This window comes from Muscardinus avellanarius (genome assembly GCF_963383645.1).
Source record: "Muscardinus avellanarius genome assembly, chromosome: X".
NCBI classification, from domain to species: domain Eukaryota; kingdom Metazoa; phylum Chordata; class Mammalia; order Rodentia; family Gliridae; genus Muscardinus; species Muscardinus avellanarius.
In genome coordinates this window covers 126,319,916-126,340,529 of record NC_137792.1, presented here as the reverse complement: position 1 = coordinate 126,340,529, position 20,614 = coordinate 126,319,916, and the positions used below count along the sequence as shown (strand labels likewise).

Sequence of the window (20,614 nt, the reverse complement as noted above, 5' to 3'; positions counted from 1 at the left end):
TCCAGGAGCATTCGACCTCCGAGTTACACCCCCTGCCCTATTTTCTATTCTTTTATCTTGAAACAGGGTCTCACTAAATTGGGGAGGGCCTCACTAAATAGCTAAGGCTATCCACAAACCTGTGATCCTCCAGTCTCTGCCACCATGCCCAGATGATTAATGTTTTTCTGTGTTGACAATATAGTCTAGAAGGTAACTGATGGAGGTAAGGAGACCATGGAGGATGGTAGTCCCAACAGTCCTGCCATTGCTGCAGTAGTCCAGGCAAGGCTTTGAAAAGGGTGGTGGTACCAGTGAAGGTGGTTAGAAATGGTCTTGTGTTGAAAGTACCTTTCTCTGAAGGGACAGATAATAGAACTTCCTAACAAGCTGAATGTTGAAGGTGAGAGAGCATTAATGGGCACTTCCACATTTTGGGGGCCTAAGTCAACAGATAGCCTTTACACAGTTAACTGTAAAGGGGAAGGAAGATATTTAGAGGAAAGGATTTGGAGAGGAATATCAGCAGGTGACTATGCTATCTTGAGAGGTCTGTTGAGCATACAAAGAGAGATGTTGATTATAAAGCTAGATGTATGAGTCTAGATTTCAGATGTGAAAACGAAGCTGAAGATAAATTTGAGAATTATGTGCAGAAAAGAAACCAAAAGCCACAGAAATGGTTGCAAGCACCAAAGAAGATAGTGTAGAGTTCCAGAGATCAGTTCCTGAACTATCCAACTATCCTGATCAGACCCCTGGAACTCGCCAACATTTACAGGTTGAAGACAGATGCATGCTGAACAGAAAAATAGTATTTCAAATGTGCATCAAACACTGCTGATGGGTTGACTAAGAAGATAACTGAACGTAGGGTTCCGTGGCAGGAGGATCTTTGGTAACACTGATATGAACAGTCTTTGTGGAATAGAAGTGGGGTAGAAGCTTGGTTGGAGGAAGGAACTTCAGGAGAGGAAGCGAAAAGATGAGAATTGGAAAGTGCTATTGTGAGGAACTTTGTTTCAAAGGAGAGTAAATAAATGGAGAAGTAACTGGCAACAGATGTAGGAAGTGAAAGGTTGAAAATAGCGTTAGGGAGTTTAGGAGGGAGGTAGAAACACCAACTGGATTACCAGAGTCCGCTGCTTTATTCGGACCCGACCCGGCACTGTCTGGGGAGTCAGCCAGCCATGGGGGAAGAGACCGATGGGCCACTCGTCTGGAGAGTTGAGCAGTCCTGATCGGCGGCAGAGTCACGTGGTGGATCGGAGGCACGGATGCTTTACAGGCATGCCGATTCTCTCACGACATCTACAGTCTTGCGACCTCTGGAGTCTGTCTCACGGTGTTTGGAGTCTCTAGGCACCTGGAGTCTCATGATCCCTCGCTTCCAGGGTTCCGCCTCCTGTTCCCGCTGTGAGATCACGTGGGGTAGGGAGGGACTCAATTTATCATCCCGGCCTTTTGGTGATAATGGGCGGAGAACAGTCTTAAGCTACTTCCTGCTGTCAGGGGTCATCATAGGGGGACTACTCGGCTAGGAGAGGTTGAGTCCTTCGGAAGTGGGCAGGTGGGAGTATGGCTGCAGTGGGAGTGGGAGGTTACCCTGGACAGCTTGGTAATGTTTCGGGTCCCTCCCCTCCCCCACGTGATCTCGCAATGGGAACAGGAGGCGGAAACCTGGAAGCAGAGGCTCCAAACATCGCAAGACGGACTCCAGAGGTCATGAGACTACAGATGTCGCGAGAGAATCGGCGTGCCTATAAAACAGCGGTGCCTCCGATCCCCCACGTGACTCAGCCGGCCGATCAGGACTATGCCCAACTCTCCAGACGCGTGGCCCGTCGGTCTCTCCCCCCACGGCCGGCTGACTGCCCGGAGGGTGCCGGGTCGGGTCCGAATAAAGCAGCGGTCTCTGATAACCCGGTTGGTGTTTCTACCTCCCTCCTAAACCCCCTAACGCTATTTTCATTCTTTCAGGAAGGAGAGAGAAGATGGGACCACATGACTATGAGCTACAGGGATTCATAAAGAAAGAGAATAGAAAAGTATTGAAGAAATGATTGGGTAAGGGAAAAAAAAGTGGGATCTTATACATGAGTCCAAGGCCAGAGATATGAAAGTTCATGTATGGTCACAGGAAGCAAGAGAGACGATGTGAGTGCAGACCCTCAAAGTTAAATGTGGTCGTGGAAGCCTTACAAGTTCTCTTGTGAGTCCTTCAATTTACTCAGTGAGTTAAGCAAGAAAATAATCAGCAGAGAATAAAGATGGAGAGCATTCTAAGGCTGGAGAAGCAGAGACATGAAAGAGTCATACAGGAACATTGTTGAGGGAGGAAATTATGAACATATAAAATGACTAAAAACATAAGGCCCACTTGGAGTTTGGAAAAGCAATCTATTTCAGAATTACTAATAGGGCGGCTGGGCATGGTTGTGCATGCCTGTAATCCCAGTACTTGGTAGACTGAGACAGGAGGATCACAGGTTCAAGGCCAGCCTCAGCAACTTAGCAAGACTCTGTTTCAAAATAAAAAGGGCTGGGGGTATAATTCAGGGGAAGAATGCCCCTGGGTTCAATCCCAAGAACCCAAATAAAATGAATAATAATGCAATAGCAGGTTAGCATAGGCAAATTTTGGAGGATGGGAGGGAGACCAGATAGGAAGATATCTTATTAGCTCCAAGAAATAACATGACAGTGATACGCATCTGAACAACAGCAGGAGCAGCTGCAGGGCAGCGGAGGACACAGATGTCACCGTTACTGCAAAATCAAAAAACACAGAAATTGGTGCGCAATTAAGAGAATCAAGTAGAAAATGGCACCATACCTTCAAAGAATGGAATACTGCAAAAGAGAGCAACCAAATTGGTCCGCAGATGAGTGTTGTAAGTATGATGTTTTAGCGAAGAGAGGAAAAAAGGCCTAAAAAGATGAAAAGTGCTAAGAAACAGTCTCGAGGAATATTTCTGTTTGTTACTATTGCCACTGTTTTTGGCAAGTAAGAGAGGAGAGAGGAGTGGTAAACTGCGGGGAGGCTGCATGATCGGGAAATGCCAGAAACTGAGGAAAGAACAGGGCACCTACAAATGTTCACAAATTGTTTATATAGAATTCATACTGACAAGTGAGAGAAAACTAATGAAAGACGGATCTCCAGTTCTTCTCAGTGTCATGTGGCCTAGTGCCTCCTTTCTCTCCTCCACGACAATCCACCGAAAAACTAAAATATCATGTCTTACCTAACATAAGAAGTAATTTAGGCCACAAGCTAAAAAAAAACATAAGAAACATGCTAAGAAATGTAACCTGTTTCTCTATGCCACCGAAATAACGAACATGAATACCAATTAGCACAGCCTTATATGACCTGTAGAATTGACTGCTTCGTAAAATTGAACTTCCATTTAAACGATTTTTTCTAGCTGGGAGTGGTGGCACACATTGTAATCCCAGGACTTTGGAGGCTGAGAGAGGAGGATTGCAGTTTCAAGGACAGCCTCAGCAAGTAGTAAGACTCTCATCAATATAGTGAGACCCTATTTCAAAATAAAAATAAGCCGGCGTGGTGGCGCACGCTTGGAATCCCAGCATTTGGGAGGCTGAGACCGGAGGATCACGGTTTGCAGACAGCCTTAGATATTTAGTGAGGCCCTCTGCAACTCAGTGAGACCCAGTTTCAAAATAAAAAATAAAAAATAGGGCAGGAGGTGTAGCTCAGAGGTCAAATGCCCCTGGGTTCCATCCCCAGACCCACAAAAAAATTAAAATATAAAAAGAAAAAGAAAAAGAAAATAGGGCTAGGGGTATTAGCTTAGAAGTAGAATATCCCTGGGTTTCATCCCCAGTACTACAAAAAAAAAAAAAGAAAGAAAAAAACATTTTTTCTATACTCTTTCTCTCTACAGGAAAAAAAATCAAGGAATTTGAAAATTTTAGTAATAGATATGCTTTTGCACATGTAAGAATTATTTCTTCAGAGGGATCAATACAGTAGTAGAAGGGGATGAGGAGAATGGAAAGAAAGGGGGACAAACTTGGATATGTCAGTTTTATTTCACCTTACTCTTTTGGGGGATTGTTTTTTCTATCAGCAAGTTTCTTGTGTCTTTTACACGATATAAACATAGTGCACGTAAGAACACCTACTTCAAAACCAGTGCTACTCTGGACGCATCCATTTTAAAACTACAACAAAATTAGAAGGATAACTTACCATCATTTTTTCAAAGAGATCCAGCACTTCCTTTTCTGACAAATTCAAAGATCGGTCATCATATAATGGCTGAGCTGCTGGAAACTCATTCATTGTAACTTGAGAATCAATAGGATGTTGAATAAGAGGTTTTTCTTTTTTGACCGTAGACTTTCTAAAACTTGTAATCCGGTCACGCTGAAAACAGAAGAAAAAAAAAGTCCTAAGAAAAGGACTGAGAACCATGATCATGAAGAATCGAAACATCAAAATGGTACTTAGAATAATATATATTATTATTGTCTCTTGACAAAATGCTATTTTAAGCAGCAAGCTCCCGTTAGAGATTGTACTCTTCTGCAACCTTGAAGTACCTCTTCAGCCTTCAGAAGTCTGAGGGTGAAAAGTATTCCTCAAAAGTAAAACTTAGTCCCTTGCCATTTCTGTTTTACAGAGTAAGCAGGTAAAAGAAGTCTCAGATCAAAATCCTGTAGTTGTTTCAGGGATACTGTGACTTTGGTGGCAATTTTAAAACCATGAAAAAAAGCTGGGCGTGGTAGTGCATGCTTGTAATCCCAGCACTGGGGAGGCAGAGACCTGAGGCTCTGGGTTCGCAGCCAGCCTCAGACACTTAGCAAGGCCCTTTGCAACTCAGTGAGACCCTGTTTCAAAAATAAAGAGTAGAGCCGGGCGTGGTGGCACACGCTTGTAATCCCAGCGCTTGGGAGGCTGAGACAGGAAGATCTCAGGTTCAAAGCCAGTCTCAGTGGCTTAGTGAGGTTCTCAGCAACTTAGTGAGACCGTGTTTCCAAATAAAATATAAAATAGGTCTGGAGGTGTAGCATGGAGGTAGAAAACCCCTGGGTTCCACCCCTAGTACCACAGGAAAAAAAGAATAAAACATAGGGCTGGAGTTATAGCTCAAAGGTACAATGCCCCTAGGTTCCATCCCCAGTACCACAAAAAAAAAAAAAACTATGAAAAAAAGAGAAAGAAAATAAAGAGTACTCTGATAGCCAACTCTAAAGGGAAATTAGGGTAATGTTTCTCTTTTTTAAACTGCAAAAGCTAGACTAAGGATGTAACTCTGTGGAAGACCATTTGCGTAACATATGCAAGCCCCTGTGTTCAATCTCCAGTATTGCAAAAAATGATAAAAATTGTGACAAGTACATATGAATAATGAAACTGTAACAGTTGAGTAGAGTGGTTCAGACTCTAAAACCAGACTGAGTTGGAACCCAGACTGCCATTTACTGGCCGAGGAACCCTATGAAACTTTCCTGGCTTATAACTATTTTCTCTTCTCTAAAATAGGAATAGTGGTATTGTGAGATTTAAATACAGTGCTTAACCTGGGAGCTGGGGCACACTCCTGAAATCCCAGTACTTGGGAGGCTCGAAGGTTCAAAGTACACGTGTAGTAACTTAGCCAGCCTCAGCAACTTAGCAAGACCCCATTTCAAAATAAAAATAAACAGGGTTGGGTTTGTAGCTCAGGGGTAGAATGCCCTGTATGCAATCCTTAGTATCACCCAAAAATTCCAAACAAAGTATGTTTACTGGGCTTTACTATTTATTATGGTTGTTATTATTATTATCATTAGTACCCCCCACTTTTTCTTCTCTAATTAAAGTAGAATAGCCGGGTGTGGTGGCGCACACTTGTAATCCTAGCATTTGGGAGGCTGAGACAGGAGGATCCGGGGTTCACAGCCAGCCTCACCTAATACTTAGGCCCTTTGCAAATAAGTGAGACTCTGTTTCAAAATAAAGAATTAAAAAAAAATAGGGCTGGGGGTGAGGATTGGAAGCAGAATGTCCCGGGTCCCATATCGAGTACCACAAAAAAGAAAAATAAATAAATAAATAAATAAATAAATAATAAAGTAGGGCAAATAATGAGCCAAACAAAAAGAAAATCATCACTTACTGGGAACGGAACATAAACAGAAGGATCTTTCCTACAAATGCTATTATTAAAAATTCCATATTTTATGAATATTGACTTTGCACCACTCGCCACATAAACAATCTCTAATACTTAGCATGTCTTTCACACAAAGTGCGTTCACTCCTTCAGCGGCACGCAAACAAGCCATTCAATTCTACACTGGCAAACATCGGGCATCACGAATTAGTAACGTGCATGAAACCGAATGCGGCTCAGTTTTCTTCTGGCCTTGGTTAGAAAGCACACGCACACATGGGCTCACGTTAAGCATGCATGCGTGTTAGATCCGGCGGCAGTGCGCGCTCGCTGCCGGTCACCAGAGTCCTTCTAAATGACCTCGACAATACAAAATGCTTCGCAGACTCTATTACCGCAGCTTATGTAAGAGCGCGTGACCTCCAACGAAAGAAGGTATCTTTTATTTTATTGATTCAAAGAACACCTTTTTTAGCTAAAAGGTGTCCTTTGAAAGAAATATGAGCAGTTTTAAGCAGCTTATTGAGGATTACAAAAATGATTTGAGGACATGGTTGCTTACAAAGAGATTATATAAACCACAACATTTGAGAGCTGGGAAGAACCATAAAAAATCATCTGAACCAACTCCCTCATTTCAGACAAAAAGTAAATTCTGGTCTCTAGCTCAGTCTTCATATGAAAACTAGGAATTATTTTTGAATGACATTCTCAAATTGTGTCTTAAATCTCTGAGGGAAATCAAGTTGGTTTAGATATATAGTCTTCACAAACCTCAAGAAAGAAAATTAAGTAATCCCAAATAAGCTGAGTGCATATCCAGTAGTCACACTGAACTAAAACGTACGGTGGACAGGAAAGCATTTATATATGCAACTGGCCTGCAAACTACCACTTCTCCATTTTTTTCCTACCACCTAATGTTCAGGTTCACAGGACATTTCTGCTGAGCAGCAGCTACTAACCAAAATATCTGATCTTCATTTGTAGCTAAAAAGTGGCTTTTGGTTTCAGCTGTATCTTGGTAAGGAAATGAAGTCAAACTACACACTTGCATCTCCTTAGACTACTAACACCGTTCTACTTATTTGCACACAGGCAGCACATAGGGCTTTGCTTTGCGCTGTGTACCAGTATTTTACGTTTAGCTATAAAAGGGCAGCTTTGAGTTTTGAGCCCATGGTTTTTAATAAGTCTATGATACACTCTGCCTGACATCATAAAAGGGTTTGAAATTTAGAACTATGTATCTGACGAACATAGTGAACTTTGTTTGAAATTAATTTCCTCCAATATTCATGCTTAACATATTCACAATTTGTTTAGCTACTGAAAAAGGAAACATCTGTGTTTCCAGAGTCTAGATTTATGTAAAGAATTTTTTAAATTTTGGGTTATGAAATATAAGGATATCAAAATTTTGCTGGAAGTTTACACAACGGTTTATGTTAATATTCAAAAATGAGAAGTCACTTTATTGACGATTATTCCATCCTACAATACTTTGTATAAATATATTTTATGTATTACATATGTCAATGCTTTAATGTCCAACCACGTTAATAAAAAGCAACATGCATAAGTAATATAATATCATGCTGCTGAGACCACCTTACCACATCATCTGCCAAAGTTTTTATTTGAATGTTCTATTAAAAGCAAAAGAAAAAAAAGAAAAACCAGTCAGATAAAAGAAATTCATAGATAAAACAATATAATAATTGAAAGGTTCTCATTTTCATCTTATAATCTGTAGTTAGAAAGTTTACTATATAAACGATAAATATTTTAGAAAAGAAAAAACTGCTTATATATTAAAAATGAAGGTTCGGTTTGGTTACAGAGAAGGGTATCTATTTGTTTTTACTTCTGCCTCCCAAGATCCCAAAGCCAGATCTAGATCAGATATTACTATCAAGATTCAAACTTGAAAAGAGATATAGCAAAATAATATGCCCAAAGAAATTTCTTCAAAGTTTGGAAATGAAAAATCATTTTAAAGACACCCAGATTTTTTGTATTATACAATAGAGAAAATGTCACATTTAATAGTAATGAAATGTAATAAAAACAGTTTGGCCTCAGTGTGAAATCTGATGAATATTTATTCATTTATTTACTTAGGTGCTCTAGATTAAACCCAGGGGCATTCTAACTCTGAGCCACACCCTAGTCCTTTTTTTTTTGGTGGAAGTAGTACTGAGGATTGGACTCAGAAGCATTCTACCTCCAAACCACACTTCCCCGATTTTATTTTTTATTTTCAAACAGGATCTCACTAGGTTGCCGAGGGCCTCACCAAGTTGCTACGGTTGTCCTCGAACCTGTGATCCTTCTGTGTTAGTCTCCCAAGTACTGGAATTACAGTCATGCACCACCACACCTGTCTTAGGTTATAATTTTGAAAGAGGGTCTCACCAATTTGCTAAGGTTGGCCTCAAACTTTCTATCCTCCTGTTTCTGCCTCCCATATATTGAGATTATAGGCGTGTGCCACCACACCCAGCTACAGCTGATGGATATTTAAAGGGCACTATTAAAAACCAGGCATGGTGGCACACGCCTATAATCCCAACATCGGGGAGGCCAAAACAGGAGGACAGCAGATTCAAAGCTAGCCTCAGCGATGTAGCTAGATCCTCAGCAAATTAGCGAGACCTGGTTTCAAAATAAATAATAATAATAATAATAATAATAATAACAACAACAACAACAACAAAGGCTAGGGTACGGCCTGGAGGTAGAATGGCACTAGGTTCATTTCGAGGATGGATGGATAAATGATAAATACATAGTAGACAGACAGGTACATAGATGGATATATGGATAAAGTCTAGGGGTAGAACTCATTGACAGAATATTTTATATTCTTTGAGTTTAATCTATAGTATCACAAAAAATAATAAAGGACCACTTTACAAATAGTCTAAAGCAGCATCAAATTCTGTGATTCTGTTAACATATGCCAATTTCTCAAAATCTCCCAAGAATTTTTTAATGCAGTTTCCTACTTCCAATACTACACTGGAAATCCTGTATCCTAGCTAATAGATTACAGGGTTGAAGAAAACCACCACATAACATATATGGGCACAACTGCTTAGAGAACCATATCACAACAAAAATAAAGCAAGGCCTAATCGCTTAGTAATCTTCCAGGATTCAGAAGAATCTTCAATACATGATAGCGTTTCAGTGTGAAGCATAGTTCTTATTTGTAATAAATAGTCATGAGCCTCCTAATGATGGGAATTTGTTCTGTGAAATGCACATGAAGCGACTTCATTCTACAAACATCATAGAATGTACTTACAGGAACTAACACGGCTACGATATCACTGGGTGATAGAACCTTAGGGGACCATCATCATATATTTGATGCTGTTTTGGGTAAATTTCTTTCTATGGCACATAACTACATGTTAAAGTGTCAACTAAGAGATGTCATTAGGAAAGAACCTTTTTTTTTTTCTGAGATACTGGGGGATGTAGCCCAGAGGCATCCTACCTCCGAGCTACACCCCCAACTCTATTTTTTATTCTTTATTTTGAAACAGGGTCTCACTGAGTTGCAAAGGGCCTAAGTAGCTGAGGCTGTCCAAGAAGTGATCCTCTGTCCCAGTCTCCCAAATGCTGGGATTACCAGCATCCAGAACCAGGTTTTTTTAAACTACTAGTTAGGGATTAAATATAACCATTCTGCCATATTTCATACATGCATTTCTTACCAAAAACGTTGAATAATTTGTACTAACGGGGTCATGAAATTTCACAACCCTTTTAACTAAGAATACAGTGTTCCCGAATGGTGAGGAGGATCCCAATATGAATTTTAAGTGAGAACTGCTTGGTTTTAGGATCTTGGGAAATTTTCTTCAAATACCACCAAATCTGCACCATTAAAGATTATCTTTCCCTGAATTGGCTGGAACAAAAACACTATTATATGTATAGCTCTTTCCTTACTTTTAATCCTTCGATTCCCTCAGCGATCTGAACTTCTAATCTCTATATACTAAGTTCCTATCACAAACCCCAATCAATCTTTGCTGACACGGAAAAAGAAAAGAAGGGGGGGGGGTTACTTATATCAGAACTGAAGCCATTTTGAGAAAGATGAATTCACCCTAGGACTCCCTCTACCAGCCACTTCCTCTTTAGTGTTTCTAGAGGGTGACAGAAAATGTTATGCACAATGACAAGCCTCTGATTTCTTGCAATACAAAATCAGAGGAAGAAGTGGCAAAGTATCAAAGGTGCACGAAGCAACCCTGCCACCATCCAGATGTGTGCTTGTCCACCTGGATTTTTTAGACTGATTATATAGTTCCTTCCAGCAACCTCTGACTTCATTTTCTTCCCATCTTTGGGGGTTGCAAACTCAAGATTGGAAACACATCGGTGTCTCCAAAGCAAGAATATAAATTAAAGGAAAATATAATTTGCTTTAGTCAAATTTCCTAAGTCAAAGTATACAAATGTCAGAACTGCTTCAAATCTGTATCTCAATCGAATTCATGTTGGCAGTTTAATCATGGGAGACAAACACAAGGAAAAACAACAGAAAAATATTGTGGCGATATTCCATTTGGTCTTAGGGAAAGAGACTTAGCTGTTTATCTGTATCCCCCACTATTCTCTTCTTTTGGAATTAACACACTTCTTGCCCACATTAAGCCAACTAGCACTGACTATTAGAGTTGAGTGAAATTTGAAGTAATCTGCTCAAAGCCTCACATTTCACAAATGAGAGTAACGTTTATGTTGATGTTGCACCTGCATCTCACGTGTCTAGGTTTAAGATTTTCATGTCATCTTGACCTCCTCCCTCTCTTTCATTCTCTGTAGCCAAGCAGCCAGCTATCCAGTCCCAAGGCAATAGTGCAGCAATCCACAAAAACCAGTTCAAGCTAGCATCAACCCTCACCTACTGTTCTGGAGCTGCTTCCTAATTTGTCCTACTGTCCTACTAATTTGTCCACCTTTGCTTTCTTACAGTTCATTGTGAACACAACAGACACGGGGATACTATGACAACCAAGGTAAGAGTGTGTCGCGACCCGTCTGGAAACTGGGCACTGGCTATTTTCCATTCCAGTGTAAGTCAAGGTTGTTATACAATGGCTCAGCACACTCCTCAGGTCCTCTGACCTCACTTCCTTGATCCTTCTAGGTCGTCACACTAACCACCTCCCTGCTCCCCGGTAAGGTAATAAATAAGCCACGGAGGCTGACTCCTCCCACAGCCATATGCTTACTCCCTGGTCCCCTGCAAGGCTTTGCTCAGTGAGGCCCATTCTGTCCACCCTGTTTCAAACAGAAACTTGGGCCCCTTGCACTCATTCTTGGCCCTTCTGACCTGCTTTCCCTTGCTCGACTTTTCCTTTGTGCCAACAGGACTTGACATAGCAAATATAATCTCTAAATCACTTCAATATTAATGTTGGTCTGTTTTTCCCAGTAAGAATGTGAACTCTACCAGGTCCGGGATGTTTGCTTTGGAGATGTACCCTTAATGCCTAGAGCAGTGCCTGGAACCTTGAAGCTCAATAAACATCATGAAAGGCTATCATATTCCCAGCCATAACATTCCATGCCTCTTGATAAGCTATAAAGTCAGATCTCCTGAATCAGGCATCCAAAGTCCTATATGACTCGGCCCCCGAATACTGTCTTCTTCTTTCCTTATAGAAATCAAAACTGGAAACCCATTTCCCAGTGCTCACTCCATGATGTCCTATTTGTCTCTCCTGGGAATGCTCATTTTGCGAGGTAAATTTCCATTTCTAGAGCTTCCTTCGAATTTAAAATTTGGCTATCCATAAAACAAATGTGAAACTCTGGTCAAAAAATATATATACTGGAAGAGGATTATGCTTTTTGTGAATTCCTAGAGAATTTTCTTCCTAATAGACATTTATGAGCGGGGTACAGCACACCAAGGCAGATAGAAAACTTGACTCATTTAAAAACTATCTCAATTACTTGTGATAGAGAACCATCAGGAGAAATTGTGCTCTTGATTTCTTGATTTATCAATTCGATTCAACTACAAACTGTACTGTATAACTATGCATATTTGATCTAATATGGGTCTTTCTCATACACTTCCCTCATTTAAAATCTGCCTTAATTATTTATTTGTATCATATTCCATAAATATAATAACATCACTTAGAATTCATCTTTATAACTCTTTGGGAAAAAAGACAAATGTGCTTGACTGAAAAACAAAACTGTCAAACAGATATAAGGAAAATGTTTCAGAACTGGTCATTTTGGGCCGGGCGTGGTGGCACGGGCTTGTAATCCCCACGCTTGAGAGGCGGAGACAGGGGCATCACGCAGGTTCGAAGCCAGCCATGCTGGCTTAGGAGACCCTGTTTCCAAATAAAGGTATAAAATAGGTCTGGGAGTGTAGCCTGGAGGTAGAAGGGCTTCCAGGAACCCCAGTACCACCAAAAAAAAAAAAAAAAAAACTGATCATTTTTTGGCCACTGTACACTAAAATTGCACTGGTATCATTGTATACATTATAATTAAATGATCCACAATTTAAAAATTGATTGCCCCAAATTTACTTTAAATATTATTCAAAAAAGAAAGACTTAGAAGGACTCCATCACAATAACAAAAACACCACCAAAAAGAAAAAGTTCACAGAATTGTAACAAAAGAGCTTCTTTTTGACAAGACTAAAGCAGTCTTTTTATGTGAACTGACCTTTAAAACATATTTGAAAAATGGTTGTATTAAAATATGTTTTGAGGGTCAGGGTATAGTTGTGTGGTAGAATGCTCGCCTGGCACGGTGAGCCCCTGGGCCCAATACCCTGCACCACAAACTAATACATTTTTTTAGAAACTCATTTTAATTTAAAATTATATTCTTCAGGGATACTCTTTCAAACTTATTTCAATTTTGATATAGGTGTATACGTTTCTCTCTTATACCATACAGAAGTCAACATAAATGGATTTTACCCTTGCATACAAACTCTAGAGCTACTATGGAGTTAAAAAATTTTTAAAAACCAAAAGACAAAAGTGATCCAAAAATTCTTTATCAGATTCACACTCTTGAATTAAAAGCACTGATTAAAGTCATTTTAGCAAGTTTTTATTATGCAAATCTAATGATAATGGTCATTACAACGAGGGCAGCTTACACCAGGAAGTATAGTGACCATAGATTTTCATTAAAATCAACTCTGAAAAAGCAATCAGATTGTGTATTAGTCAAGCAATCGGAGTTTATTAAACTTCATTTATGATCAGCTATATTAAATATAACTTAGTACAGTATTGTATGAGTATTGTATAATTATAAAAGAATCACTCTGGAGCCTCAACCCCTTAAGAATAAGAGAAATGGCTGACTAACTTATAAACTCTAATGCTGTAGTTCTGATTGCAATGCAAGAGATCATTATTGCAAGAAAATTAAGTTTTAATTTTCTCAATCAGGCAGAAATTAACAAAAACAGCAAGATGTAAAGATTCAACTCTCTTATGGCTAATGTTACATGGTAATACAATGCTTTATAAACATCTTGCAATTACTCTAGTACCAGAGAAATTGGACAACTAAATTGCATATAATTCAAAACTCTCAACTACCAACTCAAAAACTTAGTCACACTATTTGGTAATTTTCTTCTCTCTTAAAGAAAATCAATAAGTGGGCCATTACCACAAAGAAGCGTCAATTATTCACCAGGCTTTTAGTTTTCTTGCTCTCCAAGAAGGGCAAGAGCACTAGGACTCATTGGACAAATATTTGAGCATCTACAATGCACCTGTTCCATGCTGGGCACTAGGAGCACAATGCTGAACAAGGTACGCATGTTCCTTCCTGAAGGAAGCTACAGTTTAGGTAAAGATTAGAGAGAAAAAGGACCAATCACAATAAAAGATTCTGAGAGTTGTGATTTATGATAAAGCAGTACTCTATTAGAGCCAACAAATACTTTCCAACTTAGAAAGACCTTGACAGAGGTGATCAACATCAACCATTGATCCAGGGTTTGATTTCTCATGAGGATATCCTTGCCCAGTAATTATTCAGATCAGTGGTAGTAAGAGAAGGAAGCAGTCACTATTCAAAGGCCTGCCTTTCATCTTCCAAGACCCTGTATTCTGAACATTATGTTTATGCTAGCTTTTTGTCATATATGATGATAGAGTTTTATTTTTTCAAAAATTTTTAAATTGTTTTAATGGTGCATTGTATTCATACATCATATTGGGGCAAAAAGCTTGTGTGTACATACATGGACATATCAACAATTTAACCCCTACCCAGTTCCCACCCCATTCCCTCCCCATCCCTCCCTCCCATGCTTGGCTTAGTGGTTGACTTCGATATGTTGAAGTACATCCTGTGCTTTAGAGAGTTTCCTTCTTCTCCCCTCCCATCCCCTCACTTATCATTTTTAATACTTTTGTTGGTGCATTATAGTCTCACACCATAATGCAGTTCACAGTGATAGTGAAATACATACACTCAGCTCTTAGTGGGCTTCCCCTCCACTCCCTCCCCACTTCCCTTTCCCCACTTCCCCATATAGGATACTCTAAACATTAAAACCCAATAAGAACCATCAGGAAAATTCAAGGCCATCCAACCACCGAGCTGAACACTCTGTGCTGGCATTCAAATACCTTACCATAAAGAGATTGTGTTAGTTGAGCGTCTCTCACTCCTGTTTATTTCACCAAGAAAACTAGCCATAATATGATTTTTAGAAGTGAGCTCAACATAAAGGCTTGCTTCAAAAATGACAGGAGGACAACAAATTTTGGCTTTTATGATCATTGAAATATTTACTGCCTATATTTAAAATTACCCCCAAACATTTTTATCTCCTTTCCAGCAGTAAGGGTCATCTGCAAACACCCATACATCATTCTACACGGTATTTTCCTCTATCACCATTAGCACTTACAAAATGATGCTAGATCAGTCAGCAGTGCACTAGGCAATGGGGATTCAAAGAGACAAGGCCCTACCCTCAAAGCTCAAAAGCCTACTAGGTAAGAAGATGAAGACGTTACAGACAGTAAGGTCCAGTTTCCCACCTTGTGTTGCTATCGCTAACATCGCAAACTGTCCATCTCAGCAGTTTAGTAAAGGAATGCCTTTTTATATTTGTAACCATAAGCATGCCATCTCAGAAAGAGTGTCAATTCCAAATTCTCCAACTTTAACCCACCGGAGTTCTTTCCTCAGGATGTCCTTTCAATTTACAAAGAACAAAATATTCATGTACAAGAGATCAATGATGGTGTCAAAGTGCAGGGCTTCGGTTTTTAAGAAGCAAGACTGTTACTTCCCCGGATTAATTTTGTTAGTTCCTCATAACAAAATACGCTCAATCTTAAGGAAACTGTCTGGCCATGAGCCTCAACTTGAAGTGCCCCAAGAGTTGACTGAGGTGGGGGAATCCAGCAGTCTCTCTGTTTATTAAGCACGATCAATTTCTGGAAGAAGAGCAAATGGTTCCGGAAATGTATGTTTGCTGCTCAGGTCTTCAAAAAGGTTTATACTAATGAACTGGAGGAAGTTACTCAATACCTGAATTAAGCAAAAACAATAGCAGGAATAATCCAGATTTTTACACGTAGTAGAAATAATGTTTGTTTGGTTTGTACTAAACCATTTCAAGTCGGAAAATGATTTGGATATGAAAGTTCTTTTTTTCTTAGTCTATAATTTAAAAAAAAAAAAAAGAGCCAGGAGTGGTGGCACAAGCTTGTAGTCCCAGCATTTGGGAGGCTGAGAAAGGAGGATCCTTTCATTCGTGGCCAGCCTTAGGTACTTAGTGGGGCCTTTTGCAACTCAGGGAGACCCTGTTTCAAAATAAAGTATAAAAATAAAGCTGGGGGTGTAGCTCAGAGGTAGAATGCCCCTGGTCCATCCTCAGTACCACAAAAAAGAATGAAAAATAAATCTAGTTTTATATCAACACAAATGTTTGAAATCAAACGCTATACTCAGCACATAGCAGATGCCTTTAGACACAAAAAGGAGTAGAGCTCAATATTCAATACATACATTTCTACCTTCTCTGTTTTTAAAAAAGACAAATGAATCAAGCAAATATCAATCAAGTATCAGCCAACACTTTATGGCTAGTAGAAGCTTAAGATAAGATTCTTCCCTGAAAGGTTTTACAATCCAACCAGAGAAGAACCTAACCTCATAAAAAACAAATAATTAAATGCTGAACTGTAGCCAGGTGTGTTGGTGCACGCTTGTAATCCCAGCATTTGGGAGGCTGAGACAGGAGGACTGTGCTTTGCCAACAGCCTCAGCTACTTATTGAGGCCCTCTGCAACTTAGTGAGAGCCTGTTTCAAAATAAAGAATTAAAAAATCACGAGGAGTAGTCAAGACTAAGGTTAAAAACCACTGGGGGTCCTCACGATCTTTCCATTCCCAGAGAGACACAAGAAAGAAACCAGGCTTTGGGTACTCTTGAAGCCAGTTGTATTTCAGAATTCAGAATGGTCTTTATTTGTTAAAGAAATACATTATGTGTATCATCATATATTACAAAACACACCCAAGCAAGATCTGGGCTACCACACTGCCTCAAATACATTCACAAGTAACAGTGAATCATGAACATTCCACTAAACAGGAGAAAGACTAGAAACAACCTCAAGTAGGTCAGGGTTGGTGGCCAAATTCTATATCCGTTTTCAAAGTTCTGAACTTGGAATTTCAAAAAAGGTTGTGAACTTGTACTATTCAGGAATGATTGGCGAAGCCAACAAAGGCTTAAGGAAAGGCTCACAGAGATGAGCGAATTTGGTCTATTCTACCTAAATAACAGCTACCATTTCCTGAGCATTTATTATGTCCAGAGCACTATGCTAAGAGCTTTACACACAGCTCTTTGTTCAAATCCTCACAATCCTAGGTATAGAAATATACTGTCCTATGTCATACATAAGGGAATCGATGTTTACAGTCAATAAGACTGGCTTAAAGCCACAAAGGTAATAATGACAGAGCTGGGGTTCACATTTACGTCTGATTAGACCCCGAGCTGGAAAACTTCTGAAATCTGCTTGCAAGGGTCTTTATCACTGTAACAATGCAGGTTAAAGCCGAAGCATTTTTTAATCTTGGTCTTGCCAGCTCACCCTTTACTCTGTATACAGCAAGTCCTCCCAACCTAGCCCGCCCTCCCTCCCTTCTTCTTGTTTCTTTTCTCTTCTTTTTTAAATTTTGAAACATGATCTCAGTTGCTAAGGCTGTCCTCCAACTCGCAATTCTGTCCACCTCCCAAGCGCTGAGATAATAGGCGCACTGGGCCCAGCTCCCTCTTTCTTCTTTATCTACCATCTCCTATCCGACATATCTGCTCTTAGCTAAGGTTATGTTTGTTCTGTTACAGTCTCCCATGATTTCTGAACTCCTCCCTTTTGCAACACATTTCAATTACCAAATTACAGTTACCTGTCAAAATCACCTCTCCCGCCTATACTGCAAATTTGACGTAGTAAGGTCTAGGTCCCCAGTGCCCTCGGGTTTTTATATTGCTTCTACCATAAAGAACTCAAATCTGGGATGCTTAATGGAACTGGGGCTGGGGGGAGGAAGAGGACAGAGAGAATGATCCCAGTTGTGAGACAAGGACTCAGAGTAGCAATAGGAACGCAGAAAACAGTGAGTACATGTAATTTTGTTTAAAATTACTCTTGTTATTGAAGCAATGTACCCAGACATATGATTGCTGTTTGTATTAAATAGAGTAATTTAAATATCTGTTGTTGTGATTACTATCTTTACAACACACAAATAACCTCTAAATGGCTATGATTATCACTCGGGAGATACTTCACCTCACAATGACTTGCCATATATCTACTTCAAGTAGCTTTTATAAATAAACGCATCATTTAGGTTTCTGATGTAGCTACAAAATTAATCTGACAAAACAAAGTGATTCACTCCTTTAAAATTTCAAAAGTATAAATCACCTAAAACTGAAAATTATACCCACACGGTGAATAAGGTATTATTATAACATACTTTTTGCAGGAAAAAAAATACATAAAACTCAACCAACAATTTAAGTTAATTTCACCATCAGTGCTTTTAACTAGTGTTACTGAGTTGGCAAACAATTCTCCATTCGGGAACGAGCTATCACTAAAAGGTCATTGGTACAGCAGATTTGGAGCTCTTGGAAAACACATATTCAGAGATGTAACTCCTAAAAAATTGTTTCAAAATTGAAAGTAGACAACTCCGAGCCCATGGAAAGCAAAAACATCCATTTGGACTCACATGGGAAGAACTTTTAAGACAACTAAATAAAACAAATATTTAAAAGCCTAGGCAAAATATTACATGGGAGCCAAAATTTTGATTTTCAGAAAAGTTATAAAAGTTTTTGAAGAGAATCTACTAACTAAAAGTTATTCAATTTCGTCAGCTTCATTTCTCCCAAAATGGGCTGAGTATTGACAACTCCATTAAAAGCATTTGTCCCCCGGAAACTCTTAAATAATATTTTGTACTTAGTTTTAATTTGGATAAGAAATTTCTTCCTGAGATTGTGACAGGAATTCTGTCAATATAAAAAATTTTAAAAGAATGCCATTTATGCCGCTGTGCTTTGTAACCATTTTCATAATGAATTAGTAGGTAGTTTGTATTTTTATTATGATTTTAAATAAAGCAATAATTGTATCAATATTCACTCATATAGACCTCATATTTCTTCTATGTTTTTCCTAATGAAAACTCATTTATTTGAACTGAGCAGGAATAAAAGCTACAAATACATCAACAACTATACTTGGTTCCTGAAGTCCTATACGCTGTATATAATCACTGTATCAGTTATGGCATTTTTAAAAATGAGCTGAGCGTCCCCATGCCTGAAAAATTACAGGTAACTCCAGAACTAGCATAATGAATAGACACTTACACATGCACAGATCAAAATAGACGATTAGAATATTCTTCTTTAAAAAAAAATACTGAGAGCACTGGCACACACCTATAATCCTAGTACTTGGTAGGCTGAGACAAGAAGATTACAGGTTTGTGGCCTCAGCAACTTGGCAAAACCTTCAGCAACTGAGCGAGACCCTGTCTGAAAATTTAAAAAATCAAAAGGGCTACGGACGTAGGTCAGAGGTATAAAGATTTGTATGTGCATGTATGTGTACACATATGCATATGTGTGGTACTGAGGTTTGAACCCATGGGTACTCTACCTCTGAGTTACTCTCTCAGCCTCAGCCCTTTTTAAATTTTACTTAATAAAATTGAAATAGAATCTCATTAACTTATTGGACACTGTCATCTAACCAGTAATCCCCATCTCAGCCTCTTAAATACTGGGATTACAAAGTGTACACTATCACACCCTGCCTGCCTCAATCAAAAGAGAGCAAGGTGAAGCCAGGCGCAGTGGCCCACGCTTATAATCCCAGAATTCAGGAGGCAGAGACCAGAGGACCGCAGACAGCCTCAGCTACTTAGCGAGGCCCTTCACAACTCAGTGAGACCCTGTTTCGAAAAATAAAAAAAGAATAAAAAGTAGGACCGGGGGAAGCTCGGAGGGAGAATGCCCCTGGGTTCCATTCCCAGTACCAAAACATAAAAAATTAAAAAATAGGCTGGGCATGGTGGCGCACGTTTGGAATCCAGGCACTTGGGAGGCTGAGACAGGAGGATCACGCAGGTTCGAAGCCAGCCTCAGCTACTTAGCGAGGCCCTGTTTCAAAATAAAAAATAAAGAAAAATGGCTGGGGGTGGAGTTCGGAGGGAGAATTCCCCTGGGAAGGAAGCAGAAAACAAAAAGGAGAAGGAAGGAAGGACAAGGGAAATGAATGAAGGAGTATCTCTGTAATTGCCAAATTATGGAATTGAATATTTAGCAGGGAATGGTGTTACTGTATAATTTGTATACTAAAATGGAAACAAGGGGGAAAGGCTAGACTTACAGAGAGACTGTCACTATGAGTACTATCAATCAAGATTCAGTGAGCACCTACTATGTGCCAGGCTCTATTTCTAGTGCTTTGCTTTGATTGAATTAACGTACCTCCACAGCCAGCCCAGGACGTATTATTATTATCCCCATCTTTTATTAGTAAAGGGAGGCACACAAAAATGAATCAGAGCCATTTTGTATGATGTTACCAGCCTGTACGCAACATCACCCTGACAGTTAAGAGCATACAAACAACAAACACAGTACTATGGTGCGGTGAGGCCTACCAGCATGGAAGCACCCAGCCTACCTATAGTTCTCTTTGTTGACAACCAAGGAAACATTGTGACCTGAGATCTTAGATCCTTTACATAGTTTACTTTTCGATTTCAAGAAAGAGCTATACCTCAAAAAGGTGACCTGCCTCCCAGGTTGCTTGGGTATAGAAGCTGTTGAATTTATTTTCTGACACAGACCTTTTAGGGCATTCATTAGTCAGCACTTGACTAGCCAACTGTAAAATGCAAAACAGTCAGCGAGCA

The 20,614-nt window shown here is 39.5% G+C and overlaps 1 protein-coding gene across 2 annotated transcripts in view; it reads right to left on the bottom strand.

Annotated features, from left to right (window-relative positions):
• The window catches only part of DIAPH2 (diaphanous related formin 2), a gene marked incomplete at both ends in the record, with an annotated part of 850,504 nt that overhangs the window by 789,011 nt on the left and 40,879 nt on the right, over window positions 1-20,614 (bottom strand). For both annotated transcript variants that reach the window (XM_080719289.1, XM_080719290.1), the window contains 2 exons: window positions 4,202-4,378; window positions 7,727-7,759. In XM_080719289.1, coding sequence (XP_080575415.1) covers window positions 4,202-4,378; window positions 7,727-7,759 — 210 coding nt within the window. The remainder of the gene's footprint in view (window positions 1-4,201; window positions 4,379-7,726; window positions 7,760-20,614) is intronic.